Here is a 15,700-nt window from a genome sequence, read left to right as displayed (position 1 = left end):
TCATAAAGACCCAAAAGAAGGACAGCCTGTCACCCCATATCTATTTGTCTATTTTATCTTTTTTGGGTAGGACCCATATATTTTTTGTCACAATTGCTAGATTACACCCAATACGACAGATCCTCAGTTGAATTTGGCAATGGATGGAACAAGATTCGGATGGATCCATGAAAAAAACATGGGACTTAAAAAGTATTCTATAGAAAGAGTTACTCAACTTGGCCAAATCATATGTGGATCCAATGACTCCAAGTACGCATGTTTGATCGAAATTCTATCACTGTTAAGAGGAAAATCCAAGCCATAATTTAGGGGCAGGGCAATCACGTTCCCCTTCTAGTGTCTGGGTATAAGGGTCATATTGGTTTTCAGGATTCTGTTTTTCTTTCAAGATATAATTATTAGGGTAGAATAGTGTTAGGGTTTTACGTGAAAATAATAATCCCAAATCGAAAATATACAATCTCTCCTTAATGACTAGTTTTTTACAACGAGTTTTACTCAACTCCCTAGTGATATCAAGCTGAGATATGGAATGTGCTTTGAGGATAAAGAAAATCTTGATTCCACGTATGCCTCCACATGAAAGAGGAGATTGTTGGGATTTTGTGTGAAAACAATATTCTTACATAAAAAATATATAACCCGATGTGAAGGCTTATGGTTATTTGGGCACCTTCTTCTTAACGGATTGCTTTTGAGGATGAGTTATATCCAAGTCTCTAAAAGGTAACTCAATGCCTATTCAGTCGGGGTAATTTACATGGGCAAGTCACAATGAATTAAAATAAATATATATAACGGTTCAAAATTCATGAGAGAATTTTAACAAAGGGTGGATCATGACCATACTTGCTAGGTATGCTAAGTAATTCGCTGCATCAACTTCTTAATCGCTATGATACCATTTGCCAGAGTCCAATCAAAAACTTTGAGTTTCATGATAGGGAACTTTTCTAAGAGGATGGGACCCTCTATGTCAGGGGTGTAACAAGTTGTGGGTTGATTTCGAAGGATCATTAAGAGGTCATAAGAAATGAAGGATATTTTTGCAATGTGCACTTATGGAGGTTAGCAATAGTTTATTCTTTGAGAGAGAGAGAGAGGTGTGAAGACGAATAATTATAACATAACTCTCCATTGATAGTGAAATAGATCTCATCTCATGCATATAAGTTGCATAATTATTAAACCGTACAAATCTTTGTATTGCATTATATGATTATTTGTTTATTTCTTGCATCATTTTTTATTTTCAATCTTACACCTCTTTGTGGCTGAATTATAGCCCTCTCTAAATTATAACCCTCTCTATGTAACCTACCTCTTAACTGAACTAAAGCTTTGTGATAGTTTTGCCTTATCATTATCATTAATTCAGGTGCAGTGCATGATCTCCACCAGCAACGAAAACAAGAAAAAACGAGGGCCCAGAGCCTCCAGGGTACACTCATTTATTCTGAATTCTGAAAAGCTCATCACAACATGCTCACACACGCACGCAATAATCTCTGCAACCGATCTCCATTTTTTTTATTTTCCGGTCTACACCTCTTTCTTCTTTTCCTGTTTTGGACACTTTCCTCCCAGCTGTGCCTTTTTATAGGCCCTCTTTGTAGCATTTAATGAACCCAGATCTCCCTAATCCTGCCCTTCTTTGCCTTTCCTTCAAACCCACTTCGGTTTCAATACTGTTTCACTTCTTCTCCTTGTAAACTCTGTATCATATATTTATAGAGTTACAATACCCATTTATTCATCTCTCTCTCTCTCTCTCTCTCTCTCTCTCTCTCTCACATATCACTGTTATGATGTTGGGCATGGAGGAGATTCTATGTGAAGTACATGCAAAAGATACAAATGAACAAGGTTTGCCTCCTGGTTTTAGGTTCCATCCAACAGATGAGGAGCTTATAACCTTCTATCTAGCTTCAAAAGTCTTCAATGGGAGCTTTTGTGGTGTGGAGATAGCAGAAGTTGACCTCAACAGATGTGAGCCTTGGGAGCTTCCAGGTATGATTGCTTGCACCTCATGTGAAATAAAAGAAGCCCATATAGCTTCATATATCAACCCCCCCCCCCTTAGATTTGAACTGAGATACATGCATTTTTCTCACCCAATGGATTTATATTTGTGATCTTTTTAATTCAAGTTCTGTCAATGTCAAGTCAAGACCATCAGACCATGAAATTATATTCAAGTTCCCATACCTCTGTCTAGACCTATTGCTGCTTAAATTCCATCTCAATCTTAAAGTGTGGACACTTATTCTGAAAAAGTAGCTTATTAAAGAAGATTTCAATCAATCAATAGCTTTTGTCTTTATCTGTTACACCACAAGGGTGGAAGGTGACCCTTGTGCTTTCTTTCTTCCTCAGATGTGGCTAAGATGGGGGAGATGGAATGGTACTTCTTCAGCTTGAGAGACAGAAAGTACCCAACTGGGTTGAGAACCAACCGAGCAACAGAGGCTGGGTATTGGAAGGCGACAGGCAAAGACAAGGAGGTTTACGGTGCTTCCACCGGAGCCCTTCTGGGTATGAAGAAAACTCTTGTTTTCTACATGGGCAGAGCTCCTCGGGGTGAGAAAACCAAGTGGATCATGCACGAATATCGCCTAGATGGTGACTTCTCTTGTCGTCACACATCCAAGGTAAATCCTATAGTTTATACCCTCTTAGTTTAAACTTCAATTAAGACTTCTTGACATCATTGAGTCTGATTTGTTTTCATTGATTATAATGACCTAATTTATTATAACAGGTGAGATTCCATGTGGAGGATATAATTCCTATTCCTATCCCCGCATGGAGATATGATCTGGACTCATAACCCTCTCTCTCTCTCTCTCTCTCTCTCTCCTGTCTGAGTTGACTTTGTTTTGTTATGATGGACAAGCAACTTGATTATTTAATTTTATTTGTTTTGGATTACTCTTTTGTCTCAACTCCTTCTTCTATAGTAAGTTCTTGCTTTAAATCTCTGGAATTATATACAGTAAGTTGAAGAGGAATATTTTTGCAGGATGAATGGGTGATATGCAGAATATATAACAAAACAGGAGGACAGAAGAAGAACCCATTTCTTCATACTCACAGATACCTTTTAGAAGCAGCTACTGCATTGCCTCAGTTGCTTGAATCTTCTCCATCAACTATGGTTGAATATGAATCCCAAACCCAAACCCAAATCCAAATGAAAATTCTCCAGAACCCTTGTGAAGTAGGTAACCTCAAACACTTATTAATAGACCCAGTGGGGTCTCAACCCCAACATTTGGCCATGAATAGCATGGAGTCGTCTTTGTCACCCATCACCACCATAAACTCCATCAACAACAATAACAACAACCCATCACATCCAGATCAGTCCAATATCATCAAGTCACTGCTGCTCTCACACTCACATCAACAAGAATGGGCAGTGAAGGAAGCAACTGTTCCTAAACAGTTCAAGACAGAGTCTTACCATTCCCATTTTCAACCAATAATAACTGGTGCCAACTTTCATTGCGGACAAGGGTGGTGGGATGATGGTAAGATTCATCATAATCAAGTTCAAGGGAGCTTGAGTAGTTCAAGCTCTTCTTGTCAGAACCAAAACCCATTGCTTTTGGAGATGATGGGAAATGGGGTTTTAGGGTTTACAGAAGCTGTTCATGAGATGTCCACATCAGTTGCTTTCAACAGGACCAGCTTTCAGATGATGTTAGATCCTCCCTCTGGAACACTTTCTCATCAATGTGGTCCCTTGTATCATTGATGCCTTTACTACTACTTGTTGCCACTGATCTATATATATAAGCCAATAGGAATAGAATATATATGTATGTATTAATTTATGTATCTAAGGCAAAGAATCTGCTTTCCTTGTATCTTCTACTGCCAATGTAAATTTGGAACTGTCAACCATCTTTGTAATTCATTTTGGGAGATCTCCTGCAGTTCTTGTAGAAAGATTGCTTTGGATTTTGGTCTCTCTCTCTCTCTCTCAATTCATAGAAGAATGGGGTGAGAGTGATGGGAGGAGTATAGCAAAAAAACAGTGAGTAATGGGAGGGAGGGGCAAGTGATGTGACATTGAAAGAGGGGATTAGGAGTATCATCATTTTGACGTCACCACATTTATGATTGATGATACGTGGCTCTGCATGACTGTGCCAGTGCATGTGTGTTCTTCCCCAGTTGCACAGGCAGCCAATAAGGAGAATACTCATGCGGCTGTGTAACATCGTTGATCATTTTCATCCAGAATGTATATGATAATTATAATGTGTATATATATATATATATATATACCTGCACCCCACCTCATCATCTCACACCGTCCATGGATGTGGTCCCCACACCTGTGGATGGTGTGAGATTGGCTGGGATGGTTATTAGCACGGGAGAGGAACCTGATTCCATAATATTTACTATTCAACTTAAAGATAGGGGAAAAAGGAGCTATCCAGCAGCATGGCTTTTGCACGCAGATGATATGGGTCGTATTAGGCAGAATTTTTAGGGAGAAGAATATCCTACCTCCCATGTCTGATCCTCTTTCTATAAAGAAGAAGATCATATGTCAGTTTCCAGAATCCTCGAGGGTAATCTAAATCTTGAAATTGATAGTTCATATGTTGCTTCTTCGAAAAGAACTTTTGGATTTTGGCATTTTCAAATCTTGACAATGAGGCGGATTCAGAGGAGGGAATATCATTCCTTCATATTTCAAATTGGCATGCAATTTCTTTGACTAATCTCTCTCAAATGGAAGAGACAGAGATGCAGGATTCTGAGGAAGGGATCTAACATGTCAATGATATTAAAGAAGCACAAAATGAAGATTCAAATGGCCCTTTCGTCTATACTTGATGGAGTCACTGTATAAGATTTGCCCCGTATTACCTACACTCCAAGGAATGAAAAACTTATTTTATGGATTAACCTTATGGCCCTTTTATTTTCTTTTCTTTTGCCTTATCTAAGGTTGGTGTGATTCCTATTAGTTTCTCACTAATTTGGCTCGTATCTTGCCTTTTGATTATCTTTCTGTTCCGTAGGCTACGTTTGGTAACCAAGAAAAGAAAAGAAAAGAAATGAATTGGTTTAAGAAATTCACTTTGCACTTGCCATTTCCTCAACCAAGAGATGATTCTTCTTTTGAATTTCAAAATTCACCTTGAAATTTAGCAATGGTGAGGTTTTCTTTTGGTGTCAAAAAAATAATCTTGCCAAAAACACGAGAGAACAAAAGAAAATGCAAAAAACTTCTTTTTTTTTTTCTTCTCTTCTAATGGTACCCAAACATGCATATTATTTTATATTTTCTTTTCATTTAAATTTTTTTTTTTATTCTTTTCTTTTCTTCTCTTTTCTAGATTTTTCTCTTCGATAGCCAAGAGATGAAAAGAAAAAACAAATCTAAAAAATAGAAGAAAAGAAAAGAATGGAAAAGAATTGAAATGGTAAAAGGGAAAAAAAAAGTATGCATGTTTGACTATCATAAGAAGAAAAGAAAAGAATTTTTTTATATTTTCTTGTATTTTTGACAAGATTTGTTTTTCCAGCGAAAGAAAAATTCACCATTCTCAATGTGAATTTTGAAATCCAAAAAAATATCTTCTTTTGGTTTAGGATATGCCAAGAACAATGAGAATTTTTTAAAACTAAGAAAATAGTACAATTTTTGTACTTTTTCTTTCTTTCTTCTCTTGTCTACCAAACACAGCCTTAATATAATTTTTATTCTTCCCAGAAGAAAAGTCTCACCTCTCTTGATGCTTTCATAGGTGTTTTCATTGGCCCCCTGCAATGGTGCAAGGGCCGCACTCTCGAATAGCAAACTCTCGCCCTTAATATATTTAAAATTGAATAAGAAATCAGATAAAATCAACTGATTGACACCCTATTGATGATGATGAATCACAATGAGATTCCACTGATTCACATCAAAATTGGCATTAACCAATCTTATATGCCGATTCAATTAATAACTAGTTTTGATGGGACATTACATAGGAGGCATAGGCGAGTCATTTCAAAGTGGGAAAGAGAGTCATTTCAAAGTGGGAAAGAGAGAGATCGACACAATGGATGCTAGCTTATGATATACCGAAAATGTGCCCAATCTTTTACCTATAACAAAGCAAATTGAGACTGATTGGCCACAACTTTCTGAGTTAGATGGGACATAATAGACCTCTGATTGAACCTATTAGAGGGCAAGGGGATCCATGTAGTTGACTTTATTTAGCCAAGTCTAAAACACATTCTTTAGACCCAGAATCTATTCCAAGAATGCATTTAGGCCAAACAGCCTAAATTTACATTATTGGTACCAACAATTTCAACCTTGCACCTGTAATTTTACCAAGTCCTCACGAAACAATGTGATGAAATGAACTTTAAAAGCTATACTGGGACAAAACGCCCAGATTATTGTAAACCAAATAACAACTTCTGTGGAACCTGTAGAGGAAGCCTGAGAAATGATTTACCCCTGAATGATCTCCAAACGACAGGTACCACAATATATATGTATATATATATATATATATATATAACTGGTGAACACTTCTTTAACCAAGGACTTCAAAACCAGCAAAGGAAACCAGATCTGTGGCCATCAATCCTGATCCAATCAAACCCGATCTCTGATCGATATTGGCATTGGCAAGGATTGGTGACCTCTGAGGAATGAACAATTCCAACAAGTAATTCAGTGTGATTCCATATTATGAATGACAGCAAGATTCACATTTTTATCTACCTCAAATTCTCGATGGACTAGATCAAGACCATCTTGCACTTGTTCATGATGCACAAACTCTACATTTATTCAAAGAAAAATTCAAGTCCAGACTATACTTGGAATCTATCAATGAACATTTGGTTTAAACAAAAACAAGAATTTATGGAGAAGAATTATTGCAAGACCCAGCAACCTTGTGGATCTCCACATGTTCAGCACATGCACCATCACCACGAATGGCTGATTTTTTTTTTTTTTCTGTATCAGAAAAATGCTCATTAGGTGCAACAGTAATAACTATATAGGATGCAGAGATATTTTACAAAAAATAGGGGAGAGGGGCTGCAACTTGAATTTGCACAGCACCACTACAAACTGACAATTATCAGAACAAAATAACCAATCGCAGTTGTCTATTATCTATGATAGAAAAGGAATGCTACAAAGATGATATGATACCATCCCTCAGAAGAAAAAGATGCTGTTTGACCACCGGGATAGCATTTTCCCAGGGGTTCCTTTTTTTACAATCACCCACCCACTACTTTGAAACCAGGAAACTCATCTAGTTTGGTGGCCAGCTGACTCAAGTAACTTGGTGATCCAGCCTGGTTAACCAGTGAGTCCGTACGAAAATAGTTTTTAATTATAAAATACACAAATAGAAAAAATCCAGGAAAAAATAATCATAAATCACCTCTAGAAGACGATTTTGCACAATACTAACACTCTTCTAAAGCATACAATCGAAACATATTTAACAAACCAACAAACCATAAACTTTAAACATCAAACCACAAACACAAACAGCATCCATAATTTCATACATAACCTGATACAAATAAAAAATATTAACCTTAGATGGAGATTAAAGAGACTCAAGTCACTCAACTACTTAAGTAGCTGCGAATGTGATTTCTAAGAACTGAGATGGGAGGACCCACATAGGCAGAGTTGCTGAGATGAAAAAAAAAAGAAAGAAGAAGAAGAGAGAATGGTTGGGCTGTTATGACTAATCAGGATAGATTTTAACTAAATGAACCTATTAAGTTGGGATAAGGTTTTGGATGTTGTTGTTGTTGTTGACCAATTTAAACTTGAATACAGTTGACTCAGGCGATCCCAGAGCAAATCGGCTAATATCTTTCCCATCCAGATTGCCTGGTCACCGAGTTGGAAATCTGAGTTAAAGTGAACTCATTAGAGGATAAAGACCACCAGAAAATTGATGATCCAGAGTTGCCCGGCAGACTCCCAAACAGGCTAACCGGTTTTAAACAGTGGATCGACCTAGCAACGTATCTGTCAATTAGGTCATTTTTTGCAAAACAATTAGGCAGAGCATCAGCAGCACATTTCTGCCTGCTCAATATGTCCAGAAACAAGAAAATACAAATCATGACAAAGTTGTTTGCGAAATTTAGGCAGTCTGTAGAGCAATTCCTACATTTGAATCAGAGAAAGAGCAAGGTACATGACAAGGTTCTGCACAGGCAAATGCATAATTAATAATAATCCAGTTCCTAAGTTTAGGTCCTACAAATCACACTTGCTAACAAATTAACTTCAAAGATATGCACTAATTACAGACTAGAGCTTGGCAGCTTCACCAAACGGTATCCAAGGCCCAGCCTCCCAGATGATGGTCCAATGAAGGATTCAACCCTAAAGTCGTAACCATTATCCATTGCCTAAACCCCACTCCAAGTCTCTAACTAATTTCAAATTTGCAGCTAATATCCCGCATGCCATCCAACAGTATCACCAAACCTGCAGAGGAAGCGTACCCTCTCCCAAACACATGCTTTATACTTGATTCATCATCAATTCTCTTTCAAGTATTTCATCCACTCAACCCCAGGTCAAGTTACAGCATAATGAAATAGCTCCAAGGCAAGGCATTGACCAACCGTGTCGGTACGTAGGTAGGCACAAGACATTGCCATACTACACAGGGTGCCCACTTCAGAATAGTAAATACTTTTAAAATATTATTTGGTCTTTTTTTTTCTTTTTTTGAGCTTGGTTTCTATTTAAGATCCATAGTCAAAACTATGGACCTTAATGCATGCTATCAATTATCATCTATTAATTTGAAAAAAGAAATATTGAGTTCTTCTCACGATATATGTCATTGGCGGCTACAACTGTGGCTGATGCTCCAAATTTCTGCGATGGCATCAACTACTACTGCTGCTCTGAATTTCTTCATCCTTCTTCTTCAATGGTGATGGCCGTGGCTGCTGCTGCAACCTCTTCTCTTCCTGGGTTTGGTGGTAATGGTGGTGTCATGGCAGCAGCTACTGCAACCTCCACCATATTTTTCATCTCACTTGGGTCTGGTGTCACAATGGGTGACCAGTTGCCTTGGCACCTAGGTGACATCTAACCAACTCCTTAACAACTAAGAGTTACAGTCCTCTGAATCTTTCCAGTTATTTACTTTTCAGAACCGAAATCTCCTCTATTTTGAAGCCAAACGACCACTTTGTTTAATACTTGCATCAATACACAGTAGCATCAGAGCAGATCAACATATTGATATAAACAGAGGGATGTGCAGTATCAAAAACATGCAGAGGCCTTTAGTGATACGAAACCAGAAAAATCAAAAGCACAACAAGTGATATAAGAAAGATATAAAGGCACACGAAAACCTTTCATACTATTCCAACCAAATAATGGTTCTAGGCGCAAGAAACCATAAATAAGTATATCACAAATCAAAAGCATGACATGTATCATCAAGGGAGAGGATTCTCCAATAGAGGCAAATAACAATTTTACATGGTTTCAGCCAATGAACAGCTCCAATGAAAATCATTAAAAGTGTGAAGTAAGACTCATCTATATATATGAAGGCAATGGGGGGTGTGTAAGAACAAAGTTTTATCAAAGCAGCATCTTTCATGGGCTTTGAATGGTGGATTCCATATCAAGCTTGTCAAAGAATTTAAGAGATCCAATCCATATTCAGGCAAGACGTCTTGTTCCTCAAATTAATTTTTGTTTCCCCCCTCCCACCAAATGAATCGAATGCAATAGCAAGGTACCATTAGAAGTCAAAACAAAGAATTTTCTACACATAAGAAGGGGGGGGGGGGGGGAGAGTCTGCAATACAGGTTTTGAGATTTTTGAACAAAGTGTACATCTAATGAAGATATGGCTTCTTTTATGAGATAAGTCGGTCTTAGGCCCCGAGGGGTGGATTACATCTCAACTCCAAAATTGTTCCTCCTTGGAGATGAAAGAAAGAAAGAAAACATGTTAGAGGATAAAACAGATAGCTTCACATCCTTATGCATCTACATCCCCTAGCTCCCTCAGCCTCATCCACATCCACAAAGTGAAGATATCTCAAGCATGTACAAGAATATAGATGTTAGTAAAGCTATCAGTACCTAGGTCAACTTCTATAATCTACTATTTGTCTCTGGTCACTTTTCATTTCTGTCTTATGATCATCAAACGATTGCACCCAAAAGTTTTAGCTCCAAAATTTTATTCATCGCCCAAAAAATTCAGCTAGTCAGACAAATTCTAACTAGGATGCACTAAACCAAATATCCAGAGTTTGTGGAGTACCAAATTCATGGTGGAATCCAGCTTCCCTAAGTTTCTTAATCGTGTGTCACGTGCAAATGTGCAACTGATCAGTCTATGAGTTCATAAACAGTTCAAAATTTCTTAGCACATGACGAGCTGAGCTACCTCAGGAATCTATTCCGCTCAGGTAGGAGGAATCTAGTCAACCCAGACATCCATTACATATTTCGTCTCGACAACCCAAAATACAATAAATTTTCCACTCTTTTCTCAATTCAACATCCAGATTGAAAATGCAAAACCCAATGGAAGAATTGCAGGAAAACCTAAAATAGCAATAAATGATCCACCAGCGCTACCAGACTAAAAATCAAGAAAAACGAAGGATCGAACCTTTGAAAGAGAAGACGTTCTACTTGGAAGAAGAACTGTTCTTCTTGTTAGTCTCCTGCGGCGGGGAGAAGATCAAAGCAGCCACCATGGCCCCTGGAAGAACTCCATACCTTGCAAGTAATGCGAGCTTCGCCACCAATGGCTCTCCTCTCATAAACGCCATTAGAAAAAGCTTTTCAATCCCTCCCGACCTCTCCTCTAGTTTCGCGCTTCGAACAATGGATGTTTTCTTCCCGTAGAAGCTCCACCTGACGCTCGAGCTTGACTCCGCTTATAAAGGTGGAAATTTTTTTGGTGGACCAATATACCCTCAATTTCCTTCTGAAATAACGAAAAAACCAAAGCCATTGCGTTTGTTAAAGACTCCTCAGAGCCACAGACGCCATGAGCTTGGCTTGCTTCCTGCAACGCCCATTAAGTTCTAGTTAATGGCGTTTTCTGCAAATGTTCTCCTTCAGAACAGAACCCTAATTCCTCTGGATTTCCAAGTTTTGAAACTTCGCAGCCCTAAATTCGTCATCAATTCTCCATCTTTCTCTCAGAATCATCAAACCAAGAAACGAATTTTGGCCTCTGCATCCACGACAAACGTTGCCAGTGAATTCCAAGTTCAGGAAAATAAACCAGCGTCAATCAGCAGTAGTAAAGTCCTCTCCCAACATATCAGTTGCTTTTTTAGAACATAGTTTTCTTCCATTCGTTTCTTGAGCTTAGTTCGATTTTGGAGATGACTGAAATTGCTGTGACTGTTCTTGGAAGGTGGGTATCACCTGAATTTAACATATTATGTTTCTCTGTTTCACGTATATCTGAGAACGATAAGGGCTAGCACCTTGGAGTTTGCCTGTACATGTTAAACCAATAGAGTTATTTTACTCAATTATCGATGCAATTGTGAAAATATTTTAAGAACTATGAACCCTTTATTTCAAATAAAATTTGGGATTTGAATATTTGATTATCACATTCCTGAGGTCAGAAAATGTTTTAAAAGTTCAGGTTTTTCTGATTTTCCTTCTCTTTTATTTTTATAGATTGGGAAGTTTTTGCTAGAAATGTATCTGGTGAATGGGATGGTCACGGGGCAGAGTTCACAAGTGAAGGAAAACCAATAGAACTTCCTGAATCTGTGGTACCTGAAGCTTTCAGGGAATGGGACGTTCAGGTTTTTGATTGGCAGACACAGTGCCCCACACTAGCAAACTCAGAAGAGCGCATTCTTGCGTACAAACTGATTAAACTACTTCCAACTGTTGGGTGTGAAGCTGATGCAGCAACTCGGTATAGCATCGATGAGAGGAATATAGGGGGTACAGAAAACCAAGTTTCTGGTTTTGCCTATCATCCAAGTGGATGTTTTGTAGCTCTATGGCCCTTGGAGGATCATGGTTCTTACAGATTGTTAGAATTGGAGCATTGCTTGGTTGATCCTCGAAATCGGGAATCGCGTGTGAGGATAATTCAGATTGTACATACAGATAATATAGTGTCATCGTTGCAAAACATCAAGGTGTTCTGTGAACAATGGTATGGGCCTTTCAGAAATGGGGAACAGCTTGGTGGATGTGCTCTTCGTGATTCTGGATTTGCTTCTGCAGAAGCACTGAAAATCTCGGAAGTTGGTGGTGAATGGGAGGGTCCTGTTGCTGTTGCCAGCTTCCTAGGAGATCAAAAGGTGAGTTTCCAGCTTCTTTCTGGTTCTCCATTTTGATTCTTCCTAATATATTAGCATGAATCCTGGATATTTTGAAAAAACTTTGGAGTTAGAGTGACTTTTCCAGAGCCACTTCTTGCTTTTGTTCATTTGTATACAGAAATTCAATATTGATCTTCTGTAGAATTTTGAAGTTGTCTTCAGTTTTTTGTTTGTGTTTCCATGAATGACATTTCATTTTCATAAGTTAACAACTCAACTCTTTAGGCTTCTGTACTGCATAGGTACAGATGAAACTAAGGGATATCTTCTTTTTGTTAAGCCTTAAATAATTTTTAGACTATTATAATAATGCATGGGAAAGTTGGTTTGTGATTGTTAGAAGCCAAGAGGAGTGTTGTCTTTTGAGCCCTGGTCTGCTGGACAAACCTCCAACTAATTCCAACTTATCATTTTCATTCCGGATTCCCCCTTTATGATTTTTTTTTTTTTTTAAATAGCAATTTATATTAGATAAGGATGGAGTAATTTTGCAAAATAACTCTCTCTTATGATGTAACTGAAGATATGGCCTTGGATGGAGTATAATGGTAAAACATCAGTCATGGGGCTGTTTAGGATTAGTTGAATTGAGTCTGAGGGAGATGCTTTTCACGTAGTATATTGGTGGATCAGTATTCATGTGGCTGGCATAACTTTGTTGAGTTAAGCCTGAGCCAGAGACAGAGAGAACTCTTAGAGATCATCTTGTCCAAGTTTTTCAATTAGTGCCTGATGTGAATGTTTCTAGTCCAAGTTTTTCATATAGTGCCTGACGTGCATATTTCTGCCTTCTTTCATTTGTAGCTCTCTGCAGCCAGCAAAGTGGTGAAAGTATAAAACTTTTTGGATTGCCTTCTCTGGGTGTCTTGCTCCCCTAATGAAATTGTTCCTCCTTGCTTCATTCGTACATCTAGTTTCTACCCTTCTAATAATGTAGGAACTCAGTATAAAATGCTCCTCCCCCCACTCTATTTTACCCGCTAAGAATTATCAGATGATTTTCAATGAATTTTGATGTTAGACTGTAATTGTAACTGGATTTGATCTCCCAGAATATTTTCCAAGAACTTGTAGCGGACAAGCCACAGAAGTCAGTAAGAGGTCAACAAGGTCTAGTATTGCTTCCAAAGCAGTTGTGGTGTTCACTTAAAGAAAGAGACAGTGGTGAAATTTATGGAGAAGTGGGATGGTTGTTAGATCCTGGGCTCTCTATCTCATCGAAATGTGTCGTCTCGAAAGATGGGAAATTGAAGGCAAGTTCTTATCAATGCATATTACACTGCTATTGTTTAGAATATTTTGGATTACAAATTTCTGATTCTGGCTTCTTAAGCTCCATTTTATGAGTTCGACACTGTCAAAGGACTAACATCCTTACATTATTGCATGTGGGCCACTAGACCAACAATTTAATGAATTCTATTCCATGTTAGTGATTTCCAACCTAATACAGAGTTCATGAGGTTGGGTCAGTTCCACATGGTACTGTCCCTTTTCAGGAAACCTCTCCTTTCTAACTTTAAATCTCATCTGAAACATGAACTATAAAAAAAACATTTTAAGTTCATGGCAGCATAAGATCTTTAAAAATGTGAACTTACAGTTAATGACCTGCCAAGAAAAATTAGAAACTCTGAAACACCTCATGGTCTTTTTTCTGATATTCTTTGTGCTGCTGGCTTCGTCATTTGCTTTCTGATTTCCTGCACTAGCAATGTTATTTGTCTGTTAGTCTGTCCGTGTGGGTTGAATTCCTCCTTCGATATGCTTTTCTTTTAAACTACCCAAATACTTTGACCTGATGGATAATTCAAGACTTCCCATAGCTTTATATAACTCATTACTTAGTTCACCTACCAATGCTATGCCTTCGTGAGTCTCTTGGTCATTCTCTTAGAAATTAGTAGAAATTTGAATGCTGCATCTGCATTGTATCAACAGTGTTTTGCAGTAATACAGCGTAGGAACAACATATGACCTCTTCACATCTGTGAAATAATCAGACCTTTACTTGATATGGTAACTACAGCACTTGGTGTCAAGACTAATTGCTTTACTCGAATAACTGTCAATTCACCGTTTTATGCTGTTGTTAAACTTTGGCATGTGGCGGTTGTGTTTCTTTTACACTTTCTCATATTTATATCTTTTTAACTCCCTGCTTTGTAAGATAAGTAGTTTTAAGTTTTATGCATGAAAAAATGCATGCATCTACTAGGTTTCAGATGATATATGGCTTCTCTTGACACTATCATGTTTCACTTCCACAGGAGATAGTAATAGCAAATGAAACTGCAGTTTCAGAGAAGAAATAGCTGTTAAGTCTCAAATTCATTTCAGTGCACTCCCATGAAGCCTTCAACTATAAGCTATTTTTTTATGGTTTATTGTATTATGCTCGATGGAAATTATTAACATAAAATTGTATCCCACTGTTAAGGCTTTGGTGGCATGTCATTGTATTTCAGATGTCAATTTTCCTCCATCTTATCATATAGCATATACTTGATCTCAGTTCTCAGACTGGATGATCTGCTGCAGTTGGATGACCAAATGTAAAAAAATTATCCTTCATGGAAAGAAAGTGCATCATTTGCATCCAAGTCATTATAATGAAGTATCCAACATTTGCTTCGGAAGGGTTAATGCAACGAAAGCTACCTCAAACTTACATTGCAAGAACTATGTAGATCCCACACTTCACTGTTCAGGATGGTTATGACAAGTAAACGGTGTCACCATCCCTTCTGTTCGTTAGTTACATGGACTAGCCTTAGGCTTACCAGGTTGAGATCTAGATTTGGTTTAGGTTGGCATTCTGTCTACTTCGGTAGGTCAAAGTTGCCAGCTAGCTCAGCCAGTAAAGTAGGAGTAGAACAAATCAGAACAGGGTATTCTTCTCTCTGACTCAAAAATTGTGAGATCTGTCCATGGGCATAGAATCCTATGATCACCTCATCAATCTCTAATGATGAGGAGGAAATCAGTCCTGTTTTGATCATCTTCAACCTGGTCGAAGCCCCTTCTCCAAAGAAAAAGTTTTCAAAGATTGATCAGACAAACCAAGAAGGAAATTCAATTCTTTCCCCATCTTGTGAGATCTGACATGGTTGGCTTTTGGTTTCGCACAATCTTGTTCTTGTTGTCTTCAAAGTTTGAACCGTCGTGTGGCATGGTAAATTGACTCGTCTGTTCTGGTCTTAAAATCATGTCTACACTTTCTGACCATGGTTGTACTGCTGGAAACTGTGATCCAAAGATGGAGATGCTGATACGCTGTCATTGATTTGGAGGTTGGTGAAGATGACAGTACTAGAGGGGCTTG

General features: G+C 38.0%; 2 protein-coding genes and 1 long non-coding RNA gene across 3 annotated transcripts; 2 read left to right on the top strand and 1 right to left on the bottom strand.

The window, feature by feature from the left end:
* The first annotated feature begins 1,630 nt into the window (after window positions 1–1,630).
* On the top strand, window positions 1,631–3,979 carry LOC122062856 (protein CUP-SHAPED COTYLEDON 3-like). The gene is made up of 3 exons (XM_042626511.1): window positions 1,631–2,013; window positions 2,380–2,654; window positions 3,026–3,979. The coding sequence occupies exons 1-3, from the start codon at window positions 1,809–1,811 to the stop codon at window positions 3,761–3,763; spliced, it is 1,218 nt and encodes a 405-aa protein (XP_042482445.1). The 5' UTR covers window positions 1,631–1,808; the 3' UTR covers window positions 3,764–3,979.
* A 2,713-nt stretch (window positions 3,980–6,692) lies between these two features.
* Window positions 6,693–10,943, bottom strand: LOC122062850. The gene is made up of 2 exons (XR_006135110.1): window positions 10,680–10,943; window positions 6,693–6,997 (listed from the first exon to the last, which is right to left on the bottom strand). It is a non-coding gene; the product is annotated as an uncharacterized LOC122062850 (long non-coding RNA).
* Window positions 10,944–11,042: 99 nt separating this feature from the next.
* Window positions 11,043–14,985, top strand: LOC122062849. The gene is made up of 4 exons (XM_042626502.1): window positions 11,043–11,321; window positions 11,714–12,354; window positions 13,428–13,628; window positions 14,646–14,985. The coding sequence occupies exons 1-4, from the start codon at window positions 11,108–11,110 to the stop codon at window positions 14,688–14,690; spliced, it is 1,101 nt and encodes a 366-aa protein (XP_042482436.1). The 5' UTR covers window positions 11,043–11,107; the 3' UTR covers window positions 14,691–14,985.
* Window positions 14,986–15,700: the final 715 nt, after the last annotated feature.

The sequence above is a fragment of the Macadamia integrifolia genome, unplaced genomic scaffold (assembly GCF_013358625.1).
Source record: "Macadamia integrifolia cultivar HAES 741 unplaced genomic scaffold, SCU_Mint_v3 scaffold1129, whole genome shotgun sequence".
In the NCBI taxonomy this organism is placed as follows: Eukaryota; Viridiplantae; Streptophyta; class Magnoliopsida; order Proteales; family Proteaceae; genus Macadamia; species Macadamia integrifolia.
Note: the sequence above shows the minus strand (reverse complement) of the source record. Positions and strands in the feature narration are given on the sequence as shown.